Source organism: Tympanuchus pallidicinctus, unplaced genomic scaffold (assembly GCF_026119805.1).
Source record: "Tympanuchus pallidicinctus isolate F22 unplaced genomic scaffold, pur_lepc_1.0 scaffold3, whole genome shotgun sequence".
NCBI lineage: Eukaryota > Metazoa > Chordata > Aves > Galliformes > Phasianidae > Tympanuchus > Tympanuchus pallidicinctus.
The window spans coordinates 37,718,447-37,731,221 of NW_026294747.1; the positions used below are offsets into that span (position 1 = coordinate 37,718,447).

Below are 12,775 nucleotides of genomic sequence, written 5' to 3' on the forward strand. Positions count from 1 at the left end.
ATTCTGATATGGAAAATCTCTGAATGATCAATACATTGCATGCTAGTGGTCCTAGTGGTACAGGGAAATTAAACAGACTGATTCTGGGAGAGCAGTTCTCTGTGTGGACTCAGCAATTGCAGTGAGGACAGGTAACATATAAACTCCAGAACATGATTAAAAATGCTTCTGCAATTAAGCAGAGCGGTACATAAGAGCTAGCCAGTGCAGAAGGCATGCTGTGGTTGTGCCTTAAATTGAGTCATATTGGCCTCCCCTGCACACAGTGAAGGGCTTGTGTCCTTAACTGTAGCAATAAAGCCCAGATTCTAACCACCCTTAAATCAAGACATTGGTGTATGGATCCCCAAGGATGGGTCATGGTTATTTTTTGCTGCATAATGTGTTAGCTTGTACAACTTAATATGAACAGGCGCGGTTGCCTACTGATTGCTGCTGTCAACCAGCACATTTGTATTACCTTCCTTTGCCCTATTAGAAAGCTTAGCTGTACCATTCCATTAACATTGCTTGTCCGCTGTCCAACCTTTTTATTTAAAGAATGAAAGACAAAACAGTCTGCCCTTAAAAAGATAGCTTACGTATCTGAAGTGTGCTCAGCTGTAATCGTTTGTATGGCACTAAAGCTCAGAGGCTTACAATTTGGAGTCTGTTGGAGGAAGCACTGAAAAATGACAAGGAGAGAATCCATGGTTTGGCATGTGGAGAATGTGGGAGTGTGGGAGAGAAGGACAGTTGGTTCTCAGAGTGTGGGAAGGTTGTGTGAAGACTGGACTACACAGGAGCATCATATGTGGAACTATATGCATTTTCAGCCACTCCTTACAGTTGCACAGGGCAACCCAGGTGCAAGTCATCCACACTTTGCAAGATAAACCACTGAAATATTAGTAGTGAAGTGTCTTGGCTCAAGCTTTGCTCAGAATTCATTTTCTTTAACCTGTATTTCTTCTTCATTGAGGCTACTCCAGGACAAGAGTGCCATTTTAAAAAGGAGCCAGTGTTGAGTTATAGGGATCAAAGAAACGTGTTTCACTAAAAGCACCATCTGCTCCTTTAAAACTGCAAGCTGGAAAGACTGATATGAAAAAGTACAGCATCTCTCCAGCAGCAGTTCTGGTGCATTGTCTGATGGATTCTGGGGTTTCCTACAGTGCCTTCCTTCTCTGAGCTCAGCCCACCCTCTCTCTGCCCACCCTCCTGAGCAGTCACTGGTACACGTTAGAACTTAGTCACAGCAAGTGGATAACTAATGTTCCTTTGTGAGGTTGTTGTGTGTCCAACCGAACTGTGGTGCAGCCCAGCTCCTCTGTACCATGGAAAACTCGCTTTAACAGGATTTAATGCATCATATCTTAAGGAATAATAAACTTTCACAAGCCTCAAAAAAATGTTTAATTCCTAGAGGACAGGCCTAGTTGAGTCACTTTCAGCCAGGGGCAATTGGGGGCTTAATGCCATGTATGTAGCAATCTGGGCAATCTAAGAGAGAGGAGTTTAAGGGTAATTGCTCAATTTTCTGTCCATGTCAACAGGGAAAACGGGCAGCAGAGTCTGAGTGCTGTAGAGCCAGGAGACTGCAGGTAGGAGACAATCAGGAGAATTTAACAAGTGCTTTCTGTAACAGCCATGAGCAGTTTCTCCCCACTACAGACTATTCTTTGTCATAAAGTGGGAGGAGGACAGGACAACTGAGTATATGTGAAAGGGCTTTCTCCTCCCTTTGCTCCTTTCTCCAGCAGGATTGTAGTGTCTCTGCTTCTGCTTTGTTTGGGTTTGTTTTACTTAGCTTGTGCGTGACTTTACTCAGCTTGTGTGTCTCATTCTGACATGCAGCTACACTCTTCTATCAGCACACAACTTTGTTGTATAAAAGTTTCCTCTATGTTCTATTCTTGTCCACCTGTTCTGCTCTGCTAGGTTCCACACCCTGGATGCCTGTCTCCTCACTGCATGGTCCTTGGGCTTTTCCTCTTAGCACTGGAGCAGGGGTCTGTTAACTGATATTATCATCTGTTCTCCCTGCTCTCCTTCTTTTACAGACTGTTCTCCCATCTTCAGAAATCTTTTGCCCCTTTCTCTCTTACTCTTGCATAGCTCCTAGAACAGGGCTTTTGGTGGAGAATTGGGCTGTGACACATGTGATACTCTGTCTATGGGAACAACAGCTTATTTTAAAGCAGATAGTGTGGGTGAATGAGAGAGCTGATTGAAATGAAAGCCTGCCTGTGCTCACAGACAACCCGGACGTGACCTGCAGGTGAGGAAAGCTGCCAAGAGACAGTCACTGGATCTGTGCCCTCAAGGCAAAATCCCTTCCTGCCTGCTGGGAAGCCTCCTCGAGGAAGCAGAGCTGATGATGAGACCTCTCTATACAATGTCAAATCTTTAGAAGGACTTCTTACCCTTCTGGCATGTGGCAGCAGCTCCTTTGCATTTGAGCAGGATAGGAGTCCAGGCTCTGAGCGTAACAGGAGCAGTAGAAAATGTGTTAGTGCTCCATTGAATATTAATCTTACTTGCTTGGGGAAAAAAAAACAACAAAAAACAAACAAACAAAAAAAACCCAACAAGAAATGGAGAAAGTGGGCATGTGCCCTGGTCCCTGCATCGTCCTGGAAACAATGTCTATCAGGTGGAAGGGTAGCACAGGATATGGCCATAAAATACCGAACACCTTACAAGCTGCATGCAAATATGCAGCAGTGCTGAAATTACTCTGAACAGAGCTGAGAGTAAGAGCACAAGGTGATTGCTGCCTGCGTTATTCTTGATGAAGTTTGCGAGTTGCTTCCTGGTGAGCTGCTGTTCTGACAGAACACACCAAGTGCTGGTGGTTTCTGGGGGCTGTGACTGCAAGGAGTGTATGACAAAGAAAGCCTTATCAGCCAAGCATGAGCCAGAAGGGTGAGAGCTGGTAGATGGGAAGCTGGACATAAGCCAGCGATGTGCCCTTGCAGCCCAGAAAGAACTGTCTCCTGGGCTGCATCAAAAGAAACTTGGCCAGGTCGAGGGAGGTGATCCTGCTCATCTACTCTGCACTGGTGAGGCCTCACCTGGTGTACTGCATTCAGATGTGGAGTCCTCAGTACAGGACAGACATGGACCTGTTGGAGCACGTCCAGAAAAGGGCTGCAAAAATGACACAAGGGATAGAACACCTTTCCTGTGAGGATGGGCTGAAAGAACTAGGACTGTTCAGCATGGAGAAGAGAAGGCTCCAGAGAGACCTGAGAGCAGCCTTTCAGTATCTAAAGGGAAGCTACAGGAAAGATGGGGACAGACTCTTTGGCAGAGTCCGTGGTGATAGAATAAGAGGAAATGGTTTCAAGCTTAAAGAGAGTAGATTTAAGTTAGATGTAAGGAAAAAGTCTTACACAGTGAGGGTGGTGAGGCACTGGAACAGGTTGCCTAGAGCGGAGGTAAGATGAGAGGAGGTTTCTGGAGACTCTCAAGGCGAGGCTGGATCAGGCCCTGGACAACCCGATTTAGCTGTGGTGTCCCTCTTCCTTGCAGGTCAGTTAATCTAGATGTCCTTTAAAGGTGCCTTGCAACTCTAAGGATTCTCCGATTCTGCAGGAATCTGCAGTGAATCTGCAGGAACTGCTGTGGAGTGAGTCCTTCAGAGGCTTGAGAGCCAGCAGGTTTGGGCAGAGCTATATGGGCTAAAAGCATTGAGCATGAGTTGCATTGGATACAGAGTGAAAAACATGGTGGTTGGGAGCTTGTGTGAGGGACTGAAGAGAGGGGCCTAAGGCAGAGTGACAATGACTGCTGTGTTTCTTGGATTCTGTGCTATGACTTTGTGTGTGGTTCTGTCAATGCACCTCTCTCCTTCACTTGCTGCTCCCTACTGCACTGCCCTAAGTCTTTGCACAAGGTCAGTGAAGGGCAAACTCAGACCAACGTCATGGTTTCTCCTCTGCTGCTGGTCCAGGCCAGCTTGAACTCCTACAATGACTGCTGACATTGCGATCTGGAGGTTCTGCTGTTTGAGGAAGCCTTTTTTGGCAGTCGTGGTGGATGGGGGAAACAGAGAGTACGTCCCAGGGGATATGGCTGAAGTCCTGTTTGGAGTGACTAACCACTTGTCACAGGGCAGTGGACAATTTAATTGCAAGGGAGTGAGCACGGCTTGTTTGGGGCTGAAAATAAAGGAGTGGGTAAGCATCTTCTATCACTGTATTCTGCAGTATGGTGGATACATAGTCATGTTGGTCCTGTGATTGCTGAGTCCATAAGTGTAGTTGACGGACTAGGTTTACCTAAAATACCCTTTAAGAAAAAGCTCTTGAAAGATGATTACAGAATTGAGACACCATCATTTAAAACTGCCTGAGGCAAGCTCCTTTGAAAATTGCAGCAGTGGAGGGACAGAGAGAGAACCACATAGCCCTTGATTGTAGTGTCGTTCCCTCAGGACCCGTCCCCCCTCCCCCTCGGTTTCTCATCTGATATGAGAGAGAGCAGCGGTAAGATTCCTCATCTGTCTTATGAAAATCCGATTCTGAGTGGCTCTGATCAAACCCGGGTAGCTGTCAGCAGCAGTGGCCTTGTGTGGAGGGAGGGAGGCTTCTGAGGAGTTGCTGGATGTGGAAATGTCATGGGTGCTGCCGATCAAAGAGGCATTTTTTAATAAATATATATAAAAAAATAAAAAACCTAAGGATTTAGCATAAAAGAAATGTAGTTTGTCTTGTTTTTCCAGCGTAACATGAAGAGGATGAAATAGAATCAGATACGCCTGCTCCCAAACATAGATCCACAGGAGCATTTGAGAAGCTGCTTTCTCTGCTACACTAACACTGTAGCACAAAATCACTCATCTCCAGTGTTATTGAGGACAGTTTTGTATTTCTGGGTTCACCAAACCCTCCCAGAGAACCTCATGCCTTCTCATCTGCTGCCCTGCCAGCTCCTGAGTATGTTTCAGCAGGGGAATACTGCAAAGGAGCAAAGAGCAACCTGTGTGAAGAAAAAAACAGGTGTTAGTAGAAAGGAGGGCAGGTGCAGTGCTCTGTCAGGGACTGTGGGTAAATGCTAGGAGGTGTTTGGCCGCTGTAGATGCTGATAACCTCAGGAATATGTTGGACTCCAGGTCCTGATCTTGGCCTCCTGTCTCTCCTGTCCTTTGCTGGTGAAGAACCTATATGTTAAGAGATTCCTTGTCTTCAAAGCCTTTAGTATCTGGTCTTGCACAATATAAGCCATAGATTGCCACCTGTTGAAGCCCTGCACAGAGGGCTCATATGAGCTCAAGAGACTCATATGACGTGGCTTTTTGGTGCTCTGGTTGCACTGCAGCAGATTATCTCTCCTCATGCTTCCCAGGGATCAAAACTGAGGCTTTGTGACAACAGCAGCCTTGAAAGATAGCAAATATGGCTGATGTGTGTCCAGCAAGCTGTCGTCTGAGATGCTATCCAAGGTAGTAGGGTGTCTCAGTGAACCACCCAACCTTCCAGCCAGTCCTCCATCTAGCTAGCAGTATCATCAGAGCTTGGCAGCTGAAGAAAAAAAGATTTTGTTTGATGTATCTGTAAAGCAAGGCAGGAGGGTCATTGCTGAATCTGCTGCATGACCCATCCTGTCTAGGTCCTGTGAATCCACTCAGACCAAAGAGTGACTTTTCCCTTCAGCTGCCTATGTCACGCCATTACGCTTCTCAGAGGGGTGTTTTGGGACATGAGAATCTCAGATTATCTTCTGCTTGTCTCAGCTTTTAAGACTGCCCCAGCAGCTGTAGTACCACCTGCTTTTCACCCTACTGTTTTCATCTCCCTGCTGGCTGAAAGGTACACTGCTCAGTATCAGCCTCTTCCTAGGGCAATTTCAGTAAGGGAAAGGTATCCCTATGAAATTAATGTCTCAACATCCAAAGAAGTATTCTTTATCCTCTCCATTTGCCTGCTGCTCTCCTGAGAAAGCTTCCAAAAGCCTTCAAGCTTGTTTGTGTGTTCAGCAGAGGCTGAATGTGTCCCTTATTCCTTATGGTTTTTTGAAGATTTTTTTTTTGCCTGTTGATTTTCACTTTTTTCTTTTCTTTTTTTAATTCTCCATTTTTCCACTTAGAGGGAAAAATTATTTATTGCATTGAGATGCGCTAATTAAAGCCATTTTCTGGTATTTGGTTACTGAAGTGTTTGATGTCTCTCTGACAAGACCATGAAATGCACAGTGTGTCTACAGGGACAGAATTTGCTGAACACGGTGCTTTGTAAATGAGGGGACACAGTGTCGCAGCAGCTCATGAATATGAAACGCCCATGATGCTACCTCAGTGGACTTGAGAACACAGATGAATCCTGTCATGTGCTAAATGAGACCAATTTCTTTCACTTAACTTCATCTTCAATCAGACCTTCTTCCATTTGCCTGTTTAAAATTCCCCAAACGTGATGCAGAAGGTAACAGCATTCAGTAAAACAAAGTTTTGCAGCAGCAGAGATATTGTAATTATCTCATTTTTACAATTTATGAGCAAGCAACTTAAACTAAAGTTAGTTTCATTCTTGTGCCTGCTTAGTGGCAGGGGACTGCCAGTTTCAGCAGCCACTGCCCTTTTTGTTCTCTGGATATGGCAGTGGATGGGAAGAGAAGACAGCTCCATCCCCACTGCAGAAGTGCCCATTCTGAACTGGCACTGGAAATACGCATCCAGCTGGTGGAAGTTAATCAGATGAAGCAAGATGGAGATGTTCTTTTGGGTGTTTGGATCTTGGGTGCGAGGCTTAGGTGACTTAAAGCAGCCCGGTGAGACTTGGCAGCCACCGTACTGAACAACTGTAGGCTGGACTTGGGATGTGGTTTCTAGGAACAGCTCTGATTTATTGCCTGACCTTGAAAAAATTCTGTCTGTCTCTAACAAAGCATTGAGTTCTGTGGGGCTAGGACCAGATCTCACTGTGATGAGAGCCTGCAGGTGTTGCTACTAAACCAAAAATAAGCTCCTAGGAGGGGAAGTGCAACTTGACAACTTGCAGGTGTAGCTGGGCAGTAGTTAGTAGGCATGCCTCCATCTCCTGCTGTCTGTGTGGCTGTCTGTGGTTGTCATCAGTAACCTCTTTGCTAACGGGCAGAAGAGGTGATGGTCACTGCACATTCCTTGTCACGAGCACAGAACCCTGCTTTGTGTGTCACTTTAAAAACTGCTATTCCTTGTTTATTGTTTGGCTACCCAGATGTAGCCTTTCCCCTTTGTTTCTTCGTTCTTCTGCTCGCATGCTTCTGCCTCATGTTGGCAGCATCTTGTCATAATTTAGCTATGGAACTCTAATAGTTTAAGACATCGTTTGATCTAGCTATTGTAATAAAAATACTGCTCTTAATTATGCTTTGGACTTGGATGTTCTAAGGCATTCAGTTTGATGGAACATATTACAACTCTCCTGTTAGCCAACACTTGTGCTGGTGTCTCCTATCCTAACCTATGTGTGGATGCACTCATTTTGATTTCATTCTTTGATAGTTTGCACCTGCTTGCTATTATATGAGGGATGGAGGGGAATCTGCAGTGGTGTAATCCAGCATTTGATGCTCACTCAGTATTTCATATCTCTATCATGTGCAGTTTTGAAACTAGTGTCTTGTTTATAGGCTGAAAAATTCATGAGAAAGGCTTTGTTTTGATTTTGTTCCCAGTCATTTTGAGCAATAAAGGGAAGTTTCACCCGATCCTCTTTACTGTCGCTGTAGGCACTGAGCTTTATGTTATCTCCTCTATCATGGGCATACCACGTCTTCTGCTGGTGATGAAGTACCTGGCACATGTGTCCACCTCTTCTACTCTCTCTTCAGCTAAAATGAAATTGAGATACTCTCTCAGGGGGACTTGAGTGCTGCTTTTAGGAGCGTTCATTCTGGCAGTTTTATCTGTCATATGAAATGGAAATTTGGAGGAGTTCTGTCTGGGGAAGATCACTTGCAGGAGGCTGCATAGATAGCAGTAGAAGTTTGTAAGGTAGTTTTGTTGGAAAAGCCTAAAACCACTTCTGTATGAGTGCTGCACTATGAGACTGGGAGAACATGGACCTGGAACATTTCTGTATGTATTAATGTTATATCAGAGTCATCTTACTGCAGCTAATGGCAGTATTAAAAGTAAAGCATATGCCTGTATTCTTGCAGCACTGCAGCTCGTGTGGTTCCGTTCCCTACAGTAGGCATAGTGCCATGACTTAGCTGTGTTGTTAGAGCCTGTTGAAAAAGAAAGATGTACATGCTAAGAAGAGCAAATAGTGGGCAGGAGCCTGGGCAAGTGGAAGGTTGGCTACTCAGTGATGAAGGTGAAAAAGGAGACACTTTGTGAACTGTAAGAAGAGAGGAAGGAGAGGGATTGTGGAGAGATAGCGCTGTGGATATTGTCAGAGGGTAGGAGAAGTTATGAGTAAAACAAGGACCCAAATATTTCAGGCCTGATTTGCCGTTGATAGCAACTGGCCTGGGGAGCTTTTTTTTTTTAAATTCCTTGCAACATTTATGTTCTGTTTCCTGAGTCTCTAACAGTGCTAAGGAGCATTGCGTGTGCCTAGGAATGGACAAAATCATTGGCACTTTTCAGTGAGAACATTCATGCAGTTCTCTTTGCTGGAGGGGCTGGCAGGAGCCCCCAGAGCATTTCCACGAGTTCCGTCTGAAATATTTTCAAAGTGCCTATAAAAATATTGGAGCCTTTAATTTCTTTTCGAAGGAATTTCTATGCGATTGCTTTCATGATGGTAATACAGAGTAGAGGAAGCACTCAAGAAGGTGTTCAGGAATCTCTCCATGGAATTCAATGGCAATGAGATAAAATCAGCACTGGCAAATACAGAACTCTTTGGAAACCTGCATAAAAGGAAGATGCAGCTCAGAGCACTAAGTTTATGGTTTTCTCTAGTGCAAAAAGAAATAAACAGAAGCAAAAGTCTGGCAGGGTACCTCTGTGTGGTGCTTTGTTCCTCCTGTTGTACAGCCTCCACAGTCTGTATCCTCCTTGGTCTTTGTTATGTACAGGGACTTTCTCCCACATTGTCACTGAGCAATTCTCTCCACAGGTCAGTCTCTGTCCACAGAGATGCTGTTAGCCTGTGACTGCATTTTATTACAAGCTTTACCTTGAGCTGGGAGCCCCTGCATAGAAGAGCCAGTGGGACAGCAGGTTCTCCTGGCTCTTGTCCCTAAACGCAGAGGGGGGACAGATATATCCCAAAGGCATGGTAACACACCGGTGAGGTGTTTCTTGCCCTCTAAGGGACGTCCTGGGGGCCTGTTGCTGCAGTTTTCCTTTAAATGTCTTTGAGAAGTTTGCCTTAGTCAGAGAGCTGCTTTGCAGGCACCTGTTCCTCAGGCAGCTGGGGAGCTCGAAGGCGCAGCTCTGCTGAGATCATCCAAGCTGTCACCTCCGCTTGCCTTGGCCTGGCTCTCTCTGCAGCCGCTGTCCCGCTCAGCCCTCCGCCAGGCAGCCAATTAGTGAGAAATCCCACTGTGTGGCCAGCGCCGAACGACTGCCACACTGAGGCCTGTGCTGACCTGTGCCCTCCCGCAGCTGGGCCAGGGCTGCTCTTGCCCCAGCAGCCAGTGAGCCCCAGGGATGCTGAGGGGATGCTGGGCAGAGAAGGCAGCTGAGAGCTTGAGGAGCTCTGACAGGCGGCCGGACAAGGGGCTCTTCAGCAAAACCCTGCCCGGAGCCTTGGCCGCCACAGGTGGGGATGTCTCTACAGCTCCTGAATATTCATCTCAGCCTGGGCTGCAAAGCTGGGCAAAGTCAGGCCCGGCTGCCTGCTGTGCTGTTGGCAGAGGCAGGAGCAGCCTGCCTGCTCCAGCACTAGAGGGCCAGCTCTGATCCCACCTTGTGCTTGTGAAACTTCTTCCCAGAGCCAACCACTGGCATCTCCACCATCTGAGTGCACAGCATCTCTCAGGTTCTAGCGGGATGCAGTGCGCAGCCAGTTTTTCCTGCTCACCTCTGTTTTCTTTTTTTTTTTTTTTTCCCTCTAAGTACCCTTTTTAGGTGGAATAACCATAATCAACATGCTGGGAATATCTAGTGACACCTATCAGCCATTCCAGGTTCACTCTGGAAGACACAAAAAGATTTATGACGTTACAGCTTGGCGCATCCTCCCTAGTCTTAGTGTCAGATGGACCACCAGCACTTCCTCCTTCAGCCACTCGGAAGGTTACAGCCTCTGCCCAGTCTGCAAGGAGCCAGCACCTCCTTTAGCATGCAGATTCATTCACAAGGCTTCTGCCACTTTATGCTCCACACCTCATTTATAGCAGATTCTATGTGGCTGAGCTGAGCTGAGTAATTGACAACGTATCTCATAGGAAGCAAATTCTTACCAATCTTCAGATGATGGCCAGATTCTTTCAGCTAAAAGGTTGTCTTCAAACGCTGTTTTCTCTTATTGCAGATATTCCTGTGATCCCTGACTTAGAGGAAGTCCAGGAGGAAGATCTGGCCATGCAGGTGGCAGCCCCACCCAGGTAAGAGAGCTCTTGAGGCTCACATTGGCTGTGTGAAATGTGTGGTGAAATTAAACTCCATCTTATCTCATGTCCTGTGGATGTCAGTGGCAGTGTCATTCAGCAGGAGTTGATGCGCTGCATTGTGACAGTGGGGCTCCAGGCTGAACAGTGCAAACTTGTTTCCTATTGCACAGAGATAGCAATTAATGCATTTTCTCTCTGTATACACAAAAACTACATTAGAGCAACGCTTTTGATGTTGCAAAATCAAACTCTGAAAAGTGAGGTGTTGCTTGATGTAAGGTTGCCTGTGTGACAAATGCGTCCGATACACATGTATTATCACACACACTTTGACTGCACTCTGCTTTGCCCTCCACAGGATATCCTTTTCACTCAAGGGCTTAGTTAATTTGCAAAGCACAATATGGTCTGTAGGTGTATCACAGTAGTCTTGGGATTAGCTCATGGGAGAGTAGTACGTTTTAAAAATTGAAAGTTAAGTTTTGAAGTTAATTTTCTTGTTACTTCTAAGTCTTCTCTCCTGTTGGATCTATTTTGAAGATCACAGAGTAAGATTTCTGTTCACCTTTGGATGACCATAGATGCCTCTCTTGCAAGTCGTAACTAAATAGCTGTTAATAAAAATAAATGACATGTCATAGCAGTAAATGAAAAAAGATTTTGTCTCTCACCAGGGTTTGTTTTTTTGCTTTCTCTCTCTTATATAATCCCATCTGTTCTTCCTGTATCAATAGTCACTCTGCAATAGAAGATAAATAATTTTCATGCGCATGCATAGAAGATAAATTAATACGAATCTTCCCTATAGTACTACGTAACATGCAAAAGAAAGTATTGCAGGACAGTATATTGCTTCCTACCCCTGCTCATCTTTGGAGTCTGCATTTTAAGAAATTGCATTTGATAGCTGAAATTTAGCTGAGAGATGGAAATCATAAAGTCTTCACTGTTCTATAGTTTGCACTGCGGGACTCTTAGAGTGTGATTTACTTCCCAGATAGGAGTGGCATTTTGGCTGTTACATGCTGGATGTATCTGTATCTGGGCTGTTTGAATGTTCATTGCCTTCCTGTTTTCTTTCTGGCCCTTGCATGTGGCTTATGAATCTTCTGTTTGGCATGCCAGCTTCTCTGAAGGAGTCCCTGTTTGCTCCATATCTTATTTTAACACAAGTGATCAGTCTGGCTCTCAGACGTCAGTGCCTTTTAATTTGCTGAATGAGATGTTCTTCTGTTCTTGGACAACCATCTCGATATCCTCATCACCAGTGTAGATACTTGAGGTGGGTGTCCCCACGCTACTGTTCAAGCCACTGTTCGTCTCATCTGATGTGCTTCCACACTCATCAGGGGTGTATTTTGCACCTTTCTGTTTGCAGTGTGCAGGTGAACCGAGTGTTGACCTACCATGACTTGGACAAAGATCTTATGAAGTACGCTGCCTTTCAGACTCTGGTAGGTGGATGTTGGTGTGGAGTGACCGGTGTAAGTTCCCTTCCTTCCAGTTTTCCATTTTCCTCTGTGATACTTAGCTGCATAAAATACATTGCCCTGTCATCCAAGCACCTTCCAGTCTGCCTGCAAGTGTTTTCCTCTCTGCAGAGCGCTTTTCAGGCTTGTGAGTGTCTGTAAATGTAGTATGTATAGTGCCTCTTGTTATATGAGGAGGTACCTGCTGCTGTCCTAAAGAAGGTGCGTGTCATGTATGGGACACAATGTTATATCTGTATCTCTAGCAACATCCTCTCTGGTGAAATGATGGTGTCTGCTTTCTCTGTGTCTGTAAGACTGTGATTGTGTGTATTCTTAGGATGGAGAGGTTGACCTGAAGCTTCTCACCAAAGTCTTGGCTCCAGAACATGAACTACGGGAGGTGAGTTTTTCTGGAAACGCCAGTGAATTAAAAGCTTCTTATGTCTCAGACTGTACTTAGAAACTAAGCTTTTGTTGGGATGGAAGAAGGAGACTTGAGAAGGAGCCTATGAAGAGGAGCTTGTTTTCAAGCTGATGGAGGTCTGAATTCCCCAGCAGATTATTTTAAAAGTTTGTAGGTATTTCTGTGTGTGAGATCATGGCATTGCTGTGACTGGCTTCCTTCAGTTTGAAAGAGCTAGTGAAGGGCCTTGTACTGTCACAGATCCCTGCAGAAACTGCTGCAGTGTGTAGTCTTTTGGTAACCACCATGGGCTCCTGATGGTTCTGCACTGTGCTACAGAGGAACAAAAAAAGCATTTACGGTTAGGGCAGGGGGCTGTTCTAAAGCAAGGCAGAAGAACCTCAGTACAAATGTATAAGCAGTA

At 45.4% G+C, this 12,775-nt stretch overlaps 1 protein-coding gene across 4 annotated transcripts in view; it reads left to right on the forward strand.

Annotated features, from left to right (window-relative positions):
• The window catches only part of IFT43 (intraflagellar transport 43), an 80,844-nt gene that overhangs the window by 30,559 nt on the left and 37,510 nt on the right, over positions 1 to 12,775 (forward strand). For all 4 annotated transcript variants that reach the window (XM_052696062.1, XM_052696063.1, XM_052696064.1 and 1 more), the window contains 3 exons: positions 10,398 to 10,470; positions 11,855 to 11,930; positions 12,286 to 12,348. In XM_052696062.1, coding sequence (XP_052552022.1) covers positions 10,398 to 10,470; positions 11,855 to 11,930; positions 12,286 to 12,348 — 212 coding nt within the window. The remainder of the gene's footprint in view (positions 1 to 10,397; positions 10,471 to 11,854; positions 11,931 to 12,285; positions 12,349 to 12,775) is intronic.